Source organism: Salvelinus fontinalis, chromosome 11 (genome assembly GCF_029448725.1).
Source record: "Salvelinus fontinalis isolate EN_2023a chromosome 11, ASM2944872v1, whole genome shotgun sequence".
In the NCBI taxonomy this organism is placed as follows: Eukaryota; Metazoa; Chordata; class Actinopteri; order Salmoniformes; family Salmonidae; genus Salvelinus; species Salvelinus fontinalis.
Window position 1 is genome coordinate 29559619 of NC_074675.1, and position 22152 is coordinate 29581770.

At 45.9% G+C, this 22152-nt stretch overlaps 1 protein-coding gene across 1 annotated transcript in view; it reads left to right on the forward strand.

Annotated features, from left to right (window-relative positions):
* LOC129864700 (dynein axonemal heavy chain 2-like) overlaps window positions 1-18593 on the forward strand; it is a 57058-nt gene extending 38465 nt beyond the window's left edge. Inside the window, exons 22-38 of the mRNA XM_055937005.1 lie at window positions 14-147; window positions 1512-1656; window positions 2019-2218; window positions 4951-5077; window positions 5337-5523; window positions 6754-6902; window positions 7398-7581; window positions 7963-8153; window positions 8402-8593; window positions 8911-9095; window positions 11161-11401; window positions 11539-11690; window positions 11841-11955; window positions 15447-15623; window positions 17457-17531; window positions 17729-17879; window positions 18121-18593. Of these exons, the coding sequence (XP_055792980.1) occupies window positions 14-147; window positions 1512-1656; window positions 2019-2218; window positions 4951-5077; window positions 5337-5523; window positions 6754-6902; window positions 7398-7581; window positions 7963-8153; window positions 8402-8593; window positions 8911-9095; window positions 11161-11401; window positions 11539-11690; window positions 11841-11955; window positions 15447-15623; window positions 17457-17531; window positions 17729-17879; window positions 18121-18275 (2760 nt within the window). The 3' untranslated portion in view covers window positions 18276-18593. The remainder of the gene's footprint in view (window positions 1-13; window positions 148-1511; window positions 1657-2018; window positions 2219-4950; window positions 5078-5336; window positions 5524-6753; window positions 6903-7397; window positions 7582-7962; window positions 8154-8401; window positions 8594-8910; window positions 9096-11160; window positions 11402-11538; window positions 11691-11840; window positions 11956-15446; window positions 15624-17456; window positions 17532-17728; window positions 17880-18120) is intronic.
* The last annotated feature ends 3559 nt before the right edge of the window (window positions 18594-22152 follow it).

Consider the following 22152-nt stretch of genomic DNA (forward strand, 5'->3'; position numbering starts at 1 on the left):
GTATATATGCCAGGGCCTGGAGGCCCAGCTCCTAGGGATCGTGGTGAGGAAGGAGCGTCCAGAGTTAGAGGAGCAGAAGGACTCTCTAGTCATCAACATCGCCTCTGGCAAGAGGAAACTACAGGAGCTGGAGGACGAGATCCTCAGGTACATTTGAGTCATTTAGCAGACGCTCTTATCCAGAGCGACCTACAGGAGCAATTAGGGTTAAGTGCCTTGCTCAAGGGCACATCAACAGATTTTTCACATAGTCGGCTCGTGGATTCGTACCAGCGACCTTTCGGTTACAAGCCCAACGCTCTTAACCGCTAGGCCAACTGCTACCCCATACTACACTACTATACATACTACACTACTATACATACTACTATACATACTACACTACTATACACACTACACTACTATACATACTACACTACTATACATACTACACTACTACATACTACAATACTATACATACTACACTACTATACATACTACACTACTACATACTACACTAATATACATACTACACTACTATACATACTACACTACTATACACACTACACTACTATACGTAATACACTACTACACTAATATACATACTACACTACTATACACACTACACTACTATATGTAATACACTACTACATACTACACTACTATGCACACTACACTACTATACGTAATGCACTACTACGTACTACAATACTATACACACTACACTACAATATGTACTACACTACTACATACTACACTACTACATACTACACTACTATACACACTACACTACTATACATACTACACTAGTACATACTACATTAGTGCATACTACACTAGTGCATACTACACTAGTGCATACTACACTACTATACACACTACACTACTATACGTAATACACTACTACATAGTACACTACTATACACACTACACTTCTACACGTAATACAATACTACATACTACACTACTACATACTACACTACATCATACACTCTTTGAAAAATGGGTTCCATAAGGGTTCTGCGGCTGTCCCCATAAGATAACCCCTTTTGGTTCCAGGTAGAACTTTTTGGGGTTCCATGTAGAACCCTCTGTGGAAAGGTTTCTACCTGGAAGCAAAAGGGTTCTACCTGGAACCAAAAGTGGTTCTTCAAAGAGTTCTCGTATGGGACAGCTGAAAAAAACCTTTTGGTTCTAGATAGCACCTTTTTTTCTAAGTGTGTACTACACTACTACATACTACACTAATAGTAAATAGTAATACTACACTACTTTATTAGACTGACCCAACTGTCTGTTAATGCCCTAGCTACAATTTCCACATTACATTTTAGTCATGTTCTAGTCATTTTATTATTTTCGTTATTTTAATTATTTTATTCAGAATTATTTACAATATGTGCATTTAAGTTAAAAGAAACAACCATATACAGTAGAATGATCTTCCCAATTAAAGCCTTCTTCAGAAAAGTGCTGGTAACAATCACTGTGCTAGAAAAAGTATTTTTAAATAATACGTGTATGTATTGCAGGCTGTTGAACGAGGCAACGGGTTCTCTCCTGGATGATGTTCAGCTGGTGAACACCCTGCAGACATCTAAAGTGACGGCCACAGAGGTCTCAGAACAACTGGAGACCAGCGAACTGACTGAGATCAAGATCGACACGGCCAGAGAGGTGAGGAGGGAGGGAGGTAGGAGAGAGGGAGGGAGGGAGGGAAGGAGGGGGTGAGGCGGGCGGGAGAGGGTAAGGAGGGAGAATGGGGGTGAGGAGGGAAAGAGGGGGTCGGGAGGGAGAAAGGGAGAATAGAGAGGTGGAGGGAGTAGGACGGAAAGAATGATGACAGAGCAGAAATGGTCTTACACTGCATAAAGCTCCTTAAGGTTGTATAAATGACTGTAGAACATTATGTATCTTCATGTCAGGTATATTTGCTTTATAACCGCTACATCATCACCATTCTAAGTTAAGTATTACTGACCATGTCAAAATAAATGTCTGTTTTCATGAAAGCCATATACCCGCGTCCTCCCCTCTAGGCGTACCGTCCTTGTGCCCAGCGGGCCTCTATCCTGTTCTTTGTATTAAACGATATGGGCCGTATCGACCCCATGTACCAGTTCAGTCTGGATGCCTACATAGACCTGTTCAACCTCAGCATAGAGAAGAGTCAGCGCTCACACAAACTGGACGAGAGGATTGCCAACCTCAACGACTACCACACATACGCTGTCTACAGGTACAACATAATATAACCTCAACAACTACCACACGTACTCTGTCTACAGGTACAACATAATATAACCTCAACGACTACAACACGTACCGCTGTCTACAGGTACAACATAATATAACCTCAACGACTACAACACGTACCGCCGTCTACAGGTACAACATGATATAACCTCAACGACTACCACACCTACCGCCGTCTACAGGTACAACATAATATAACCTCAACGACTACCACACCTACCGCCGTCTACAGGTACAACATAATATAACCTCAACGACTACCACACATACCTCTGTCTACAGGTACAACATAATATAACCTCAACAACTACCACACGTACTCTGTCTACAGGTACAACATAATATAACCTCAACGACTACAACACGTACCGCTGTCTACAGGTACAACATAATATAACCTCAACGACTACAACACGTACCGCCGTCTACAGGTACAACATGATATAACCTCAACGACTACCACACCTACCGCCGTCTACAGGTACAACATAATATAACCTCAACGACTACCACACCTACCGCCGTCTACAGGTACAACATAATATAACCTCAACGACTACCACACATACCTCTGTCTACAGGTACAACATAATATAACCTCAACAACTACCACACGTACTCTGTCTACAGGTACAACATAATATAACCTCAACGACTACAACACGTACCGCTGTCTACAGGTACAACATAATATAACCTCAACGACTACAACACGTACCGCCGTCTACAGGTACAACATGATATAACCTCAACGACTACCACACATACCTCTGTCTACAGGTACAACATAATATAACCTCAACGACTACCACACATACCTCTGTCTACAGGTACAACATAATATAACCTCAACGACTACCACACGTACCGCCGTCTACAGGTACAACATGATATAACCTCAACGACTACCACACGTACCGCCGTCTACAGGTACAACATAATATAACCTCAACGACTACCACACGTACCGCCGTCTACAGGTACAACATAATATAACCTCAACGACTACAACACGTACCGCCGTCTACAGGTACAACATAATATAACCTCAACGACTACAACACGTACCGCCGTCTACAGGTACAACATAATATAACCTCAACGACTACCACACGTACCGCCGTCTACAGGTACAACATAATATAACCTCAACGACTACAACACGTACCGCCGTCTACAGGTACAACATAATATAACCTCAACGACTACAACACGTACCGCCGTCTACAGGTACAACATAATATAACCTCAACGACTACCACACGTACCGCCGTCTACAGGTACAACATAATATAACCTCAACGACTACAACACGTACCGCCGTCTACAGGTACAACATAATATAACCTCAACGACTACCACACGTACCGCCGTCTACAGGTACAACATAATATAACCTCAACGACTACAACACGTACCGCCGTCTACAGGTACAACATAATATAACCTCAACGACTACAACACGTACCGCCGTCTACAGGTACAACATAATATAACCTCAACGACTACCACACGTACCTCTGTCTACAGGTACAACATAATATAACCTCAACGACTACAACACGTACCGCCGTCTACAGGTACAACATAATATAACCTCAACGACTACAACACGTACCGCCGTCTACAGGTACAACATAATATAACCTCAACGACTACAACACGTACCGCCGTCTACAGGTACAACATAATATAACCTCAACGACTACAACACGTACCGCCGTCTACAGGTACAACATAATATAACCTCAACGACTACCACACCTACCGCCGTCTACAGGTACAACATAATATAACCTCAACGACTACCACACATACCTCTGTCTACAGGTACAACATAATATAACCTCAACGACTACCACACATACGCTGTCTACAGGTACAACATGATATAACCTCAACGACTACAACACATACCGCCGTCTACAGGTACAACATAATATAACCTCAACGACTACCACACGTACTCTGTCTACAGGTACAACATGATATAACCTCAACGACTACAACACATACCTCTGTCTACAGGTACAACATAATATAACCTCAACGACTACCACACATACGCTGTCTACAGGTACAACATGATATAACCTCAACGACTACAACACATACCGCCGTCTACAGGTACAACATAATATAACCTCAACGACTACCACACGTACTCTGTCTACAGGTACAACATAATATAACCTCAACGACTACCACACGTACTCTGTCTACAGGTACAACATGATATAACCTCAACGACTACAACACATACCGCCGTCTACAGGTACAACATAATATAACCTCAACGACTACCACACATACCGCTGTCTACAGGTACAACATAATATAACCTCAACGACTACCACACCTACCGCCGTCTACAGGTACAACATAATATAACCTCAACGACTACCACACATACCTCTGTCTACAGGTACAACATAATATAACCTCAACGACTACCACACATACCGCTGTCTACAGGTTTACATTCTCAGATAATGACAGGAATGATGATGAATTTTGGAATAATGTGTATTTAAATGTGAAGCTGTTATACAGGACCAAAAGTTTTGAAGTAGGTAACAAAATAACACACGGACCATACTTTAGATACTAGATACAGATTACCATAGAGATACAATAGAGTCCTGTACTGTTTAACCCTTTCTTCCAGTGTGTGTACCACCGAAGTTTGATCAAGACTCTCCCCGTCTTCGCCAGGTACACGTGTCGTGGTCTGTTTGAGGTCCACAAGCTGCTCTTCAGTTTCCAGATTTGTGCCAAGATCCTGGAGGTGGCTGGTAAACTCAACATGGACGAATACAGCTTCTTCCTCAGGGGAGGATTGGTGAGACACACACACACAGAACAGACTGAATGTGCCATTCAATTCATCACAATTGTATTAATCCTATGAGGATTAATGAGGAAGGTTTTGTCAAGCACACAGTTAGTCAATAAATCTTCCTCAAGCAGCAGACTCAGACATGTGTTACAAGAGCTAGTACTGAATGGGCAGTTATACAGGTGCCATAAAAAATCAAAAACACATCCCTTAAAATGTATCTGTCCCTCCCTCCCTCCCTCTCTCTCTCTCTCCCCTCTAGGTTCTAGATAAAGAGAGTCAGATGGAGAACCCGTGTTCTAGCTGGCTGGCTGAGTCGAACTGGGACAACGTGACAGAGCTGGACAAGCTGGCTAACTTCCACGGCCTCATGGCCTCCTTCGAACAGTACCCCCGAGACTGGAACCTTTGGTACACGAGTGCCGGGCCTGAGACCGCACAGCTACCTGGTGAGAGGGGTAGGGTTGGGAGCTTGTGGGAGTGAGTACACAGTATGTGTCATGCCTGCATATAAGTGAACGTGCGTGTCTCTATAACTGAATCCATCTTGTTCTCTTATGTGCAACAGTTGGGTACCGTTTGTGTATATAGTAAAGTCTAGTATGTATTTTTTCTTCTTCGTTGTTTAATTGATGATGAATATCATTCTACTCCTCTGTTGTCTCTCTCTCTTAATTCAATTCAACCGGCTTTGTTGGCATGGGAAAGTTATGTTTACACTGCCAAAGCAAGTGAACTAGATAATTAACAAAAGGGAAATAAACAATTAAAAATGATCAGTAAACATTACGCTCACAAAAGTTCCAAGGAATAGAGACATTTCAAATGTCATATTATGTCTATATACAGTGTTGTAGTGATGTGCAAATAGTTGAAATACTAAAGGGAAAATAAATAAACATAAATGTGGGTTCTATTTACAATGGTGTTTGTTCTTCACTGGTTGACCTTTTCCTGTGGCAACAGGTCACAGATCGTGCTGCTGTGATGGACACTGTGGTATTTCACCTAATAGATATGGGAGTTTATCAACATTTGAATTGTTGAGGATTTCTTTGTGGGTCTGTGTAAGGAGGTTAGGAAGTGCAGCTCAGTTTCCACCTCATTTTGTGGGCAGTGTGCACATAGTCTGTCTTCTCTTGAGAGCCAGGTCTGCCTACGGCGGTCTCTCAAAGGCAAGGCTTTGTTCACTGAGTCTCTCTTTCTCCCCTTCTTTTTCTCTCTCTCTCCCTCTCTCCGTACTGAAGGACTATTGATGCCTATCACGTAGCAGTGTGTGCCTCTGTCACTATCACTGCTTTATGTCATCACGTTAATTAAATCACACAAAGTTCAGCTCAATATTAATATAATTACATGATGGAACTTGCTGCCATAAATGTTCGTCCCGGCTTGCCGTTAAAATCTATTGTTTATCTAAAACCCATTTGCCATTCATGCCATTGTGATTCATTGTGGTTTTAACACCGGGACTTTAGTTGGGAAGTTAAGTTATCACTGGTGTTGCTGAAAACACCCAACCAATTCTTTCTCTTTCTCCCCTTGTCACCTTCACCTTCCATCCTTCTTCTTTAACCTCGCTGTCTTTCTGTCTCCTCCCCCATCCCTCTCTCTATCCCGACCTCTCTCTCTCTTCTCCCGCCCTCCCTCTCTTTTTCCGTCCACCCTCCCCACACCAGGTGAGTGGGAGAATGGTTGTAATGAGCTCCAGAGGATGTTGATCGTGCGCTCGCTGCGCCAGGACCGCGTCGCCTTCTGCGTCGCCGCCTTCATCATCAACAACCTGGGATCACGTTTCGTGGAGCCGCCCGTACTCGACATGAAGGCTGTGAGTGTGTGTGTCGGTGTGCATCTGTGTGTGTGTGTGACGAGACTGTGAGTGGCACTCGGAGGAGACTGTTTGATTCCCCCCCCCCCCCCCCCCCCCCCCCCACTCCTGCTCTCTGTGTCACTCCCACGCTGACACGTTCAGCCTCGATGGCGGCTGAGGGAACTGGCACAAGATGGCTGCCAACTAGAGCCAAGTTAGATCCCCTGCGTTGTGGAGGTGGTCCATTTTGAGATGGGTCATTCTTGTCTTCGGGAGTTATTCCTGACCACTTGACCTGAACAGGAACATCATTTGTTCCCAGTAATCCTCTATGTATTGATGTGAAAGCTCTTGGTAAAAAAACGTTTCACATTTGACACAAACCCATTGGGGGATGATACTTGCGTCCTACTGCCATCAACTGTGACCATTAACAAGAACTGTACTAATACAATAGTAATTTCTCTCTTGGTCCTCCCTCGATCTCTGCCGCTGTGTTGATGCTTCCCCCAGGTGGTGGAGGACTCGACCACTAAGACTCCCCTGATATTCGTGTTGTCTCCGGGGGTGGACCCTACAGGAGCCCTGCTACAGCTGGCTGAGGCCTCAGGGATGAGCAGGAAATTCCATGCCCTCTCCCTGGGCCAGGGTCAAGCCCCCATTGCCACACGCATGATCAAAGAGGGAGTGAAGAGCGGTACGAATCAGTCTCTTCCCTCCCTCTGTTCTCGTTCTGTGTCTCTTTCTCTCTCCTCTCCTGTTCTCGGCATCTGCTTCTTGTTCACCGTTGATAGTTACTTTGCTAAGTATTCATAGGACTCCTCTTTCTCTCTCAATCTATATTTCCTCTCTCCCCTCATGCCCTGTTTGTGGACTGCAGTGTCATTTGTTATGTTCTATCTGGCTGTCACTTCCTGTAGCTTGTTGTGATTTCAGCCACACCTCTCTATACTCGACCAAATGTCATCGCCATACATCAGTACTGTTGTTTTTGGAAAAGTCGATTTCTAATATCCCTTCTCCTCCACTCTTTCCTCTATTTTCCTCTCCCACTCCCACTCCCACTCCCACTCCACAGGTCATTGGGTGTTCCTGGCTAACTGCCACCTGTGTCTGTCCTGGATGCCCCAGCTGGATAAGTTAGTGGAATTGCTGCAGGTGGAGGAGCCCCATCCTGACTTCAGACTGTGGCTCAGCTCCTCTCCTCACCCTGACTTCCCCATCGCTATCCTGCAGGCCGGCATCAAGATGACCACCGAACCGCCTCGGGTAGACAGAGAGAGGATATACACTACTGTACTCACACATACACACACACATGCAGGAACACACACACGCAGGCACACACTTTAAGAGAACACATCTAGATACACACACATTTTCAGAATGATCTACTCTCTTTTGCCATTGCCCCACTCAATTCTCTCTCTCTCTCTCTCTCTCTCTCTCTCTCTCTCTCTCTCTCTCTCTCTCTCTCTCTCTCTCTCTCTCTCTCTCTCTCTCTCTCTCTCTCTCAGGGTGTGAAGTCCAATATGAAACGCCTGTACCAGCTAGTGACAGAGGGACAGTTCACACGCTGTGCCCGGCCTGTGCTCTACAGGAAGCTGCTCTTCGCCCTCTGTTTCTTCCACAGCATCCTTCTAGAGAGGAAGAAGTTCCTACAGCTGGGCTGGAACATTATCTACGGCTTCAACGACTCTGACTTCGAGGTAACTCGCGCGTGCGCACAGAAATGGCTTCCAGTCGCGGTCTTAAAACTATCCCCGACTTGGATCTTTCTACTTGGTAAAAATAGTCAATTAGGAGAGGGGAATGTCAGGTATTTCTTGAGTCTGATATGGATTGTGAAGATTTAATGTTGAAGAATGCTTGAAAACGGTGACAGAATTTTTTACCTACTCCTTTTAAGATAATGAAGGGGGAAAAAATGATGACCACTCTACATCCTGTTGCGTGAGACCAAAAGTAGTGGATAAATCACCCCCTAGGAGTGCTAACAGCAGGCGTGTCCCCATCCCTCCTCTAGGTTAGTGAGAGTCTGATGAGTCTGTATTTAGATGAGTACGAGGAGATCCCCTGGGACGCCCTCAAGTACCTGATCGCCGGGGTCAACTACGGCGGTCACGTGACGGACGACTTTGACAGACGCCTGCTCACCACGTACATCAACGACTACTTCTGTGAGGCCGCCGTCGCCGCGCCATTCTTCAAGTGAGCGTGACACGCGCATATAAACACACACACACACACTCACACACACACAAACGACTGTCTTTCACTCTCTCTCTCCTCAAACACACATAAAGATCTAGTCGTGGCAGAGCGTACTGCGGCTGCTGTCTGGTTACAGGTACTCATAAAGACTGAGGACCGTGAGCACCACCATGTGGCCAGCGTTGATATTACAGTCACTCAGGAGTCCAGCCCTGTTGCTGCTTATTCCTGCCTATCCAGTACTTTCTAAGGGTCAATTTGGGATTGGACAACAATGTTGTACTGTAATACTTTCCTCTCCTCTCTCGCTACCTACTACATCCCTCGGGACGGGCCCCAGTCCTCCTACAGGGTTAGGGGTTATGTAGTGTTAACAGTCTCTTCTCCCCTCTCTCTAGACTCTCCTCTCTCGCTACCTACTACATCCCTCGGGACGGGCCCCAGTCCTCCTACAGGGTTAGGGGTTATGTAGTGTTAACAGTCTCTTCTCCCCTCTCTCTAGACTCTCCTCTCTCGCTACCTACTACATCCCTCGGGACGGGCCCCAGTCCTCCTACAGGGTTAGGGGTTATGTAGTGTTAACAGTCTCTTCTCCCCTCTCTCTAGACTCTCCTCTCTCGCTACCTACTACATCCCTCGGGACGGGCCCCAGTCCTCCTACAGGGTTAGGGGTTATGTAGTGTTAACAGTCTCTTCTCCCCTCTCTCTAGACTCTCCTCTCTCGCTACCTACTACATCCCTCGGGACGGGCCCCAGTCCTCCTACAGGGTTAGGGGTTATGTAGTGTTAACAGTCTCTTCTCCCCTCTCTTTAGACTCTCCTCTCTCGCTACCTACTACATCCCTCGGGACGGGCCCCAGTCCTCCTACAGGGTTAGGGGTTATGTAGTGTTAACAGTCTCTTCTCCCCTCACTCTAGACTCTCCTCTCTCGCTACCTACTACATCCCTCGGGACGGGCCCCAGTCCTCCTACAGGGTTAGGGGTTATGTAGTGTTAACAGTCTCTTCTCCCCTCTCTCTAGACTCTCCTCTCTCGCTACCTACTACATCCCTCGGGACGGGCCCCAGTCCTCCTACAGGGTTAGGGGTTATGTAGTGTTAACAGTCTCTTCTCCCCTCTCTCTAGACTCTCCTCTCTCGCTACCTACTACATCCCTCGGGACGGGCCCCAGTCCTCCTACAGGGTTAGGGGTTATGTAGTGTTAACAGTCTCTTCTCCCCTCTCTCTAGACTCTCCTCTCTCGCTACCTACTACATCCCTCGGGACGGGCCCCAGTCCTCCTACAGGGTTAGGGGTTATGTAGTGTTAACAGTCTCTTCTCCCCTCTCTCTAGACTCTCCTCTCTCGCTACCTACTACATCCCTCGGGACGGGCCCCAGTCCTCCTACAGGGTTAGGGGTTATGTAGTGTTAACAGTCTCTTCTCCCCTCTCTCTAGACTCTCCTCTCTCGCTACCTACTACATCCCTCGGGACGGGCCCCAGTCCTCCTACAGGGTTAGGGGTTATGTAGTGTTAACAGTCTCTTCTCCCCTCTCTTTAGACTCTCCTCTCTCGCTACCTACTACATCCCTCGGGACGGGCCCCAGTCCTCCTACAGGGTTAGGGGTTATGTAGTGTTAACAGTCTCTTCTCCCCTCACTCTAGACTCTCCTCTCTCGCTACCTACTACATCCCTCGGGACGGGCCCCAGTCCTCCTACAGGGTTAGGGGTTATGTAGTGTTAACAGTCTCTTCTCCCCTCTCTCTAGACTCTCCTCTCTCGCTACCTACTACATCCCTCGGGACGGGCCCCAGTCCTCCTACAGGGTTAGGGGTTATGTAGTGTTAACAGTCTCTTCTCCCCTCTCTCTAGACTCTCCTCTCTCGCTACCTACTACATCCCTCGGGACGGGCCCCAGTCCTCCTACAGGGTTAGGGGTTATGTAGTGTTAACAGTCTCTTCTCCCCTCTCTCTAGACTCTCCTCTCTCGCTACCTACTACATCCCTCGGGACGGGCCCCAGTCCTCCTACAGGGTTAGGGGTTATGTAGTGTTAACAGTCTCTTCTCCCCTCTCTCTAGACTCTCCTCTCTCGCTACCTACTACATCCCTCGGGACGGGCCCCAGTCCTCCTACAGGGAGTACATCAGCCACCTCCCAGCCACGGAGCACCCCGAGGTGTTCGGCCAGCACCCCAACGCCGACATCGCCTCCCAGATTGCTGAGACCAGGACCCTGTTTGACACCCTGCTCTCCCTGCAGCCCCAGGTCACTAGTGGAGCTACTGCCGGAGCAGCCGCCGGGCCCAGCAGAGAGAATAAGGTGAGTGGGGGGGGGGGGGGGGGGGGGGGTTTACAGTTGGAGGCTGTGTCATGTGCATTTGTGTGTGTGTGTAGCTCTGTATTTTCTGCATATTTACTATCAGTGCAAGAGTTTCAGTCAATCCCCTCTCTCTCCAGGTATTGGAGTTAGCAGCAGACGTGCTGCAGAAGATCCCAGGCCTGATAGACTATGAAGGGACCAGGGTCCTGCTGGCTGACGACCCCTCACCTCTCAACGTGGTCCTACTGCAAGAGATCCAGAGATACAATGCCCTGCTACACACCATCAGGTAGGACAGAGAGAGAGAAGAGGAGGGAGGTGATGTAGGTAGGTGGTTTGTGCAGGGGTGTGTAGCTGCAAATGTGTGTGTAAAAACAAAGTACTGGATGGGTAGTTTAATGGCGTGTGTGTGTGTGTGTGTGTGTGCGTGTGTGTCTAGGTCGTCTCTGATAGAGCTGGAGAAGGGTATCAAGGGTCTGGTGGTGATGTCTAGCAGCCTGGAGGAAACATTCCACTGCATCTTCGACGCCCGCGTCCCCCCACTTTGGGTTAAGGTAGGACACACACACATACATACAAACACACACACACACACTCATAGACACACACAAAAACACACATTTACCATTTATCTCAAGGCATTTGACTCTGCTGTAGTAACTGCCCCAGTGGCAGCAACATCACTAGTATCTGCCCTTGTGCTATCGTGATTGCAACATCTACACATCATTCATGTAACCAGACCCCATTCTATTATGTGAGCACAGCGATATCAACAAATCTTTACATCAAGTTCATGTTCAGAAAACCACTTTTAGCTGGAGGGAATGGCGGCCATTTTACGGTCTCTTGACCAATTGTGCCATTTTGTGTATTATTTTTTTTTGCACTGGTCTTAACTTTTTTTGTACATAATGTTTCCGCCATCGTTTCCTATGACCGAAAAGAGCTTCTGGACATCAGGACAGCCATCACTAACTTGGATTTGGACTAGGACTTCTACTATAATGAGTCGGAGGTGACAGACATATTGATTAACCTCGGACCAGGACCTAATCCCTGTCACTCGAAGGTAAAGACGTCACTGTTAATGCCGACTCCCAGTTCCTGCTGCTGAAAAATGTATGATGCTGCCACCACCATGCTTCACTGTAGGGATGGTGCCAGGTTTCCTCCAGACGTGACGCTTGGCATTCAGGCCAAAGAGTTCAATCTTGGTTTCATCAGACCAGAGAATCTTGTTTCTCATGATCTGAGAGTCTTTAGTTATGTTTTGGCAAACCTCAAGCGTGCTGTCATGTGCATTTTATTGAGGAGTGGCTTCCGTCTGGCCACTCAACCATAAAGGCCTGATTGGTGGAGTGCTGCAGAGCTGGTTGACCTTCTGGAAGGTTCTCACATCTCCACAGAGGAACTCTGGAGCTGAGTAGCCATTGGGTTCTTGGTCACCTCCCTGACCAAGGCCCTTCTCCCCCGATTGCTCAGTTTGGCCAGGCGGCCAGCTCAAGGAAGATTCTTGGTGGTTCCAAACTTCTTCCATTTAAGAATTATGGAGGTTACTGTGTTCTTGGGGACCTTTAATGCTGCAGAGATTTTTTTGGTAAGGAAGCAGGTACACTTCTTCAGGTCTGTGCCTCGACACAATCCTTTAATTACATTTGCAAAAAATGTCTAAAAACCTATTTTCGCTTTGTCATTATGGGGTATTGTGTGTAGATTGCTGAGGAATTGTTTTTATTTAATCCATTTTAGAATAAGGCTGTAATATAACAAAATGTGGAAGAAGTCAAGGGGTCTGAATACTTTCCGAAGGCACTGTATGTCCTGATTGCCTAGTGGCTTTTACCTCTACACACATGTAGAATCTGTATTACTTCAATTACCTCAACTACCTCGTACCCCTGCATATTGACTCAATACTGATACTCCTTGTATGTAGCCTCGTTATTGTTTTTACTGTGTTACCATTTCCTTTTTTATTTTGCAAATATTTGTCTTACTTTTTAACCCTGCGTTGTTGGGAATGGGCTCGTAAGTAAGCATTTCACTGTAAAGTCGACACCTGTTGTATTCGGCACGTGACCAACAAAATGTGATTTCAATTTGACTTTAGAGGAACGTCCTGCTGATAGATACGGTGAGGTTGAATTGATGACGTTACATATTCGGTCTTATCCCTAACAACAAGACAACACACAGACACTATCAAAGCAGAGCAGCAGCTATTGATGGTACACAAGGTCCATTCCCTTATGTAGCATTTAATACCATACTTTCCCCTCAAAAAACGCTTCAATGGTCAAATGAATGGCCAATCTGGGTAGTGGGGACATACCCACTGGGCACAGACGTCAATTCAATGTCTATTCCACGTTGGTTTAACGGAATTTCATTGAAATGACGTGGATTCAACCAGTGTGGGCCCAGTGGGTAGGTCCAGTATCAGTGTGATTTATAGAAGAACATGGAGGCTGTCAGAAGCCATCTCGGCGATGTCAAAGGGAGCAATCTGATCTGACTGGAAAACGTCAGTGTGTGAGCCTGGAGCGGGAGAGGGGGGAAGAGGCACACACATACTCACATATGCGCGCGCGCACACCCACACACACACACACACACAGATGCGCGTTTTCTAGGACGAGCGAGGCAGCCTGGCCAAAATTAAAGCCATGAGTCTGAGGGAACAGAAATATAATGACAGTCTGCCATGCCTGCCAGGGGTGGATGGAACATGGACAGACGGACGGAAGGAGAGAGAGCAAGAGAAGGAGGAGGGATAGTGTTCTAGGAGGGGTTGTTGTTCATCCCCGGAGCAGGGACAGGGAGAGAGAGAGAGGCAATCAAGGAGAGAAAGAGAAGGGGAAGAGAGAGAGAGCTTGACAGACAGGGGAAACAATAGTGAGGAAAGCAGAAGGAAGTAGGGGACTAGATATAGAGGGTAGAGTAATGAGGCAGTAGAGTTGAGAGAGAGAGACACAGCTGGAGCTGAAGCATTAATGGCCGTCCTGTCCTCCTCTCATAAAGAGGGGGCCAGTAACAGGGTAGAGCAGGCCTCTTTCCCTCTCACTCTCCCTCTCTCTTTCTCTCTCTCCCCCTCTCCCTCTCTTTCTCTCTCTCTCCCCCTCTCTCTTTCTCTGTCTCTTTCCCTCACTCTCTTTTTCTCTCTCTCCTCTCTCTCTCTCTCCCTCTATCCTTTTCGCTCTCCCTCTGTCTGTCTCTCTTTGTCTGGCTGTACTGTAATAGTCAGCACTGGGCTGGTTGGGCTTTAGAAAGGGAACTGGAGCAGAGACAGCAGGTTTACTCTACTTATTACACTGCAATTACCCCCCCCCAGCTTCCCCTCAGTCCCCTCAGCCCCAGATAGGGCATTGTGGCTTTGTTTAGGCACCAAGTGTCCACCTGATGACCCAGTGGACCAGACAGACACACAGGCGGACGCGCACAACCACACACACACACAGCCACACACACACACACACACACACAAGGGCGCACCCACATAAACATAAACTGCCCTCAATGACCCCTCTGAAGAGACACACACACACTCTTTTTTTTTCATCCGCCCCATCCCCCAACACGCAGTAGAATCTTTGGCAGACTACAGCGGTCTCAAAGACTACTGGAACGAGTAGTACACTGTTTTAATGTAGAATTGAACCTTAGGACATAGTAACAGTTGGATTGTGTTTCCAGTCCAGTGTGTATGGGGGTCAGTCAGTAGAAAATGAGTGTGGTTTCCCAAATGGCACCCTATTCCCTACCCTAGTGCACTACAAAAGTAGTGCAGTGTATTGGGCACAGGGTGCCATTTGGGAGGCAGTCTCTGTGCAGCCAGGCAGGCAGGATGATGGATTAACACACCTTCAATAACAGAACACTGACTCACTGAGTACAGGCCTAGAGGAACCTAACATACTTCAGGTTCATATGATGCTGCTGGGAGAGTTACTATAGCAGGACAGCATATACTATTGACTTTGCTGTGTGTCTCTGTCTCTTTCTGTGCCTGTCTGAAGTGTCTTGTCTCCTCCGTCCTCCTCAGGCCTACCCGTCTTTGAAGCCGCTGGCATCGTGGACCAGGGACCTGTGCCAGCGCGTGGAGCAGTTTGCCCGCTGGGCGGAGACAGCCCACCCCCCTACCCTCTTCTGGCTCTCTGGCTTCACCTTTCCCACTGGCTTCCTCACCGCTGTGTTACAGTCGTCCGCACGTCAGCACAGCGTGAGGCCTCACACACATACAAAACCAGTCAAAAGTTTGGACACACCTACTCATTCAAGGGTTTTTCTTTATTTTTACTCTTTTCTACATTGTAGAAAAATAGTGAAGACATCAAAACTATTAAATAACACATATGGAATCATGTAGTAACCAAAAAAGTGTTAAACAGATCAAAATATATTTTAGATTTTAGATTCTTCAAGGTAGCCACCCTTTGCCTTGATGACTGCGTTGCACACTCTTGGCATTCTCTCAACCAGCTTCACCTGGAATGCTTTTTCAACAGTCTTGAAGGAGTTCCGACATGGAGGCAGGTAGACTAGTGGTTAGAGTGTTGGACTAGTAACCGAAAGGTTGCAAGATCGAATCCCCGAGCCGACAAGGTAAAAATCTGTCGATCTGCCCCTGAAGAAGACAGTTAACACACTGTTCCCAGGCCGTCATTGAAAATAAGAATTTGTTCTTAACTGACTTGCCTTATAAAAAAACATATGCTGAGCAATTGTTGGCTGCTTTCCTTCACTCTGCGGTCCAACTCATCACAAACCATCTCAATTTGGTTGAGGTCAGGTGATTGTGGAGGCCAGGTCATCTGATGCAGCACTCCATCCCTTGCCTTCTTGGTCAAATAGCACTTACACAGCCTGGAGGTGTGTTGGGTCATTGTCCTGTTGAAAAACAAATGGCACTCCGACTAAGCGCAAACCAGATGGGACTCAAATCAAATCAAAGTTATTTATATAGCCCTTCGTACATCAGCTGATATCTCAAAGTGCTGTACAGAAACCCAGCCTAAAACCCCAAACAGCAAGCAATGCAGGTGTAGAAGCACGGTGGCTAGGAAAAACTCCCTAGAAAGGCCAAAACCTAGGAAGAAACCTAGAGAGGAACCAGGCTATGAGGGGTGGCCAGTCCTCTTCTGACTGTGCCGGGTGGAGATTATAACATATATAGTCTGGTACTGTATACAATATAGTATCTCTGCAGAATGCTGTGGTAGCCATGCTGGTTAAGTGTGCCTTGAATTCTAAATAAATCACTGACAGTGTCATCATCACATCACCTCCTCTTCACAGTGGGAACCACACATGCGGAGATCATCCGTTCACCTACTCTGCGTCTCACAAAGACACAGTGGTTTGAACCAAAAATCAAAAATTTGAACTTATCAGACCAAAGGACAGATTTCCACTGGTCTGATGTTCATTGCTTATTTTGCTTCTAAATAAATCACTGACAGTGTCACCAGCAAAGCACCATCACACCTCCTCCTCCATGCCTAACGATGGGAACCAAGGCAAAGGGTGGCTACTTTGAAGAATCTCAAATATGAAACACTTTTTGGGTTACTACATGATTCCATATGTGTTATTTCATAGTTCTGATGTCTTCACTATTATTCTACAATGTATGTATAAATATATACAATGTATGTATAAATATACAGTTGTATAAATATACAACTATATATTTATACACACACACACACCAACACAAACACGTACACACACACAGCACTGACCCCTTACTCTGCACACTCACCAAACACAACGTCTGAGAAAACTTTCAAACTGTGTTCACAAACTAACCACAAGTACTCTATACCGCACACACTCGTAGACTGCTGCACAGGAATGGGCCGTGTTTGGTTTATAATTATGCCCAGATAATAACTTTTCTAAGGACATACAGTACCACTGTAGGGATAATAAAGAGTACTTGAACTTCAACCATGCCAAGTTAACCTCTAAAGTAAAATGTTCACTTCGTCATGCGTTGAGGTCAATGGGGGACATAGTGAAAATCTGACTAACACTTATGCATTACCCACAGGTGTCAGTGGACACTCTATCCTGGGAGTTCATTGTTGCGACAGTGGACGACAACAACCTCCTCTTCCCACCCAAGGTGAGACGCCCGTTTTCACTATAAATCAGTGTCCACAACTCTCAACTCTTTTCCCTCAATGTGTCTAGTTTAGGGCTCGGAATACTCTTCCTGGTCAGACCGCATGGTCAGAATAAAACCCTAATCTATTGTAAGTCATGTAACTTTATCCTTCTTCCTCCCTCTTTCCTCCCCTCCTCCATCCATCTCCTCCTCAGGACGGGGTGTTTATCCGGGGGCTGTATCTGGAAGGGGCTGGCTGGGACAAGAAGAACTCTTGTCTGGTGGAGGCTAAGCCAATGCAGCTGGTCTGCCCCATCCCCACCATCCACTTCAAACCTGTTGAGAACCGCAAGAAGATAGCCAAGAGTAAGACAAAAAAATAAAACATCTCTCTCTCTCTCTCTCTCTCTCTCTCTGTGTCTCTGTGTCTCTCTCTCTGTCTATGTGTCTCTCTCTCTCTCTCTCTCTGTGCCTGCCAAGTGACTCTCTGATGTAATGTGTGTGTGTGTGTGTGTGTGTGTGTGTGTGTGTGTGTGTGTGTGTGTGTGTGTGTGTGTGTGTGTGTGTGTGTGTGTGTGTGTGTGTGTGTGTGTGTGTGTGTGTCTAGGTATGTACTTGTGTCCGTGCTACTACTTCCCAGTGCGTTCGGGCGATGGGGGCAGACCCTCCTTTGTGGTGGGGGTGGATCTGAAGTCTGGAGCTGTGCCTTTTGACCACTGGATCAAGAGAGGAACCGCTCTGCTCATGAGTCTAGACAACTAAGGGGCTACACACACACACAGTATACCCAACCTTCATGCACATCTCGGAATCACACTGTATTAATGAATACAATAATCTTACGTAAAACACAAACATTCTCCACCACATGCCTTTTGAATAGACATTTTAATATTTTGTAAGTTCATTTGCATCATTCCTGTTATTTATGTCAGGGTTTTATTTGTTTAAAAATATTCAAATTCCTCAAAAAATGAACTGAAATGATTGTACTTTATTCTAATATTTTTTAATAATTAGAATCAAATATGAATTAATTAACTGATTTTGCAAATAAAATAAATAAATGTTGATGATTTACTCTTTGGGGTATGACTGACATGGTTGTATCAAGGACTCCCACATTGCTCTATTTTCAACTCCTCATGATTCACTTCCTAATACAGCACTACATCACTCTTTCCACTGTGACCCCATTTAACCTGCTGAAAGAGCTCTCCACAATACATTAAAGGCACACACACGCACACACACACAGAGACAGGACACAGACATTACATCACACACACACACTTGAATAAATAGACAATCTCTTCATTGTAATTATTCTCTGGTAATTATTCAGACACACAGACAGACTAGATTTATTATCCACAGTAGAACCTTGTACCCCTTTTTTTGTGATCAATTTTTTATACTTTTTTGGTTGACAAGACAGAAAAACCCAAACCAACAGACATTACACATATACACATGTATCTCCGATTTCCCTTCCCACCTACAGGACCTGCTTATCTGAGTGCAAACAGTGCCTTCGGGAAAGTATTCAGACCCCTTGACTTTTTCCACATTTTGTTACGTTACAGGCTTATTCTAAAATGTATATTTTTTTAAATGTATCCTCAGCAATCTACACACAATACTCCATAATGATAAAGCGAAAACAGGTTTTTAGCCATTTTTGCAAATGTATAAAAAATCCAAAACAGAAGTACATTATTTACATAAGTATTCAGAGCCTTTGCTAATGAGACTTGAAATTGAGATCAGATGCATCCTGTTTCCATTTTGGATTTTATTTAACATTTATTTAACTAGGCCATTGGTCATCCTTGAGATGTTTCTACAACTTGATTGGAGTCCACTTGTGGTAAATTCAATTGATTGGTCATGATTTGGAAAGGTGCACACCTGTCTATATAAGGTCCCACAGTTGACAGTGCATGTCAGAGCAAAGACCAAGCCATGAGGTCAAAGGAATTGTCCGTAGAGCTCCGAGACAGGATTGTGTCAAGGCACAGATCTAAGGAAGGGTACCAAACAATTTCTGCAGCATTGAAGGTCCCCAAGAACACAGTGGCCTCCACCATTCTTAAATGGATGAAGTTTGGAAACACCAAGACTCTTGCTAGAGCTGGCCGCCCGGCCAATTTGAGCAATCGGGGGAGAAGGGTCTTGGTCAGGGAGGTGACTAAGAACCCAATGTTTACTCTGACAGAACTCTAGAGTTCATCTGTGGAGATGGGAGAACCTTCCAGAAGGACAACCATTTCTGCAGCACTTCACCAATCAGGCCTTTATGGTAGAGTGGCCAGAAGGAAGCCACTCCTCAATAAAAGGCACATGACAGCCCACTTGGAGTTTGCCAAAAGGCACCTAAATGACTCAGACCATGAGAAACAAGATCCTCTGGTCTGATGAAACCAAGATTGAACTCTTTGGCCTGAATGCCAAGCATCACGTCTGGAGGAAACCTTGCACCATCCCTACGGTGAAGCATGGTGGTGGAAGCATCATGCTGTGGGGATGTTTTTCAGAGGCAGGGACTGGGAGACTAGTCAGGATCGAGGCAAATATGAACGGAGCAAAGTACAGAGACATCCTTGATGAAAACCTGCTCCAGAGCGCTCAGGACCTCCGACTGGGGGTCGAAGGTTCACCTTCCAACAGGACAACGACCCTAAGTACCCAGCCAAGACAACGCAAGAGTGGCTTCGGGACAAGCCTCTGATTGTTCTTGAGTGACCCAGCCAGAGCCCGACTTGAACCCGATCTAACATCTTTAGAGAGACCTGAAAATAGCTGTGCATCAACGTTCCCCATCCAACCTGACAGAGCTTGAGAGGATCTGCAGAGAAGAATTGGAGAAACTCCCCAAATACAGGTCTGCCAAGCTTTTAGCATCATACCCAAGAAGACTCAAGGCTGTAATCACTGCCAAAGGTGCTTCAACAAAGTACTGAGTAAAGGGTCTGAATACTTATGTAAATGTAATATTTCATTATTTATTTTTTATAAATTAGCAACAATTTCCCCAAAAATGTTTTTTCTTTGTCATTATAGGGTATTGTGTGTAGATTGATGGGGGGAACAAATTAATACATTTTAGAATAAGGCTGCAACGTAACAAAATGTGGAAAAGGTCAAGGGGTCTGAATACTTTCCGAAGGCACTGTATATCAAAGAAGTGATTTTGAACTGTCAAGTGTTGTAGTCCATATTAACATTGTCTGACTTTGCGCCATTCATTCAAGAGATTGGTCATTCAAGTTGAGCTATGACCAGGAATGAGGATATCCATTGCTGGTGTGGCAGAGTGTGTGGGGCTTGCCATCGTATCGTAAGGCAAACATTCTCTTGGCTGCTGTTAGTCTGGCAAGCCAAATCCTTCTATGCCTGTATGTTAGGTTAAGTAAAGACTCATCATTAAGCAGTAGCACGTTGCAAAGACATGGAATGGGTTTGGACAACATGCTTGATAATGATGAAGCCACTGATTGCCAAAAGATCACTCCCAGACTGTATGAATGAATGTGCCATGAGAACTCTGGGGGCTTGTACTCCTTCTTGATCTTCCTTACTAACATCTAGATGTTGTGAATGTCTCTGTGTGTTACTGTGTCTTCTGTGTGAAATGTTGTTTACCTGTGCAGGGATTTTTCTGCCATTGAAATCCATTATATGTATGAGTATATATATATATATATGGGTGGCGGGTGGCGCAGTGGTCTAGGGCACTGCATCGCACTGCTAGCTGCTCCACCAGAGTCTCTGGGTTCACGCCCAGGCTCTGTCGCAGCCGGCCGCAACCGGGAGGTCCGTGGGGCGACGCACAATTGGCATAGCGTCGTCCGGGTTAGGGGTTAGGGAGGGATTGGCCGGTAGGGATATCCTTGTCTCAGTATGTAAAAAATGTAATAAAATGTATGCACTCTACTGTAAGTCGCTCTGGATAAGAGTGTCTGCTAAATGACTAAAATGTAAATGTATATATACAGTGGGGAGAACAAGTATTTGATACACTGACGATTTTGCAGGTTTTCCTACTTACAAAGCATGTATGTGCATGTGTAGAGTGCATGTATGTGCATGTGTAGAGGTCTGTGGGGATGCTTCTCTGCAAAGGGGACAGGACGACTGCACCGTATTGAGGGGAGGATGGATGGGGCCATGTATCTTGGCCAACAACCTCCTTCCCTCAGTAAGAGCATTGAAGATGGGTCGTGGCTGGGTCTTCCAGCATGACAACGACCCAAACACACAGCCAGGGCAAATAAGGAGTGGCTCCGTAAGAAGCATCTCAAGGTCCTGGAGTGGCCTAGCCAGTCTCCAGACCTGAACCCAATAGAAAATCTTTGGAGGGAGCTGAAAGTCCGTATTGCCCAGCGACAGCCCCGAAACCTGAAGGATCTGGAGAAGGTCTGTATGGAGGAGTGGGCCAAAATCCCTGCTGCAGTGTGTGCAAACCTGGTCAAGAACTACAGGAAACGTATGATCTCTGTAATTGCAAACAAAGGTTTCTGTACCAAATATTAAGTTCTGCTTTTCTGCTGTATCAAATACTTATGTCATGCAATAAAATGCAAATTAATTACTTAACAATCATACAATGTGATTTTCTGGATTTTTTAGATTCTGT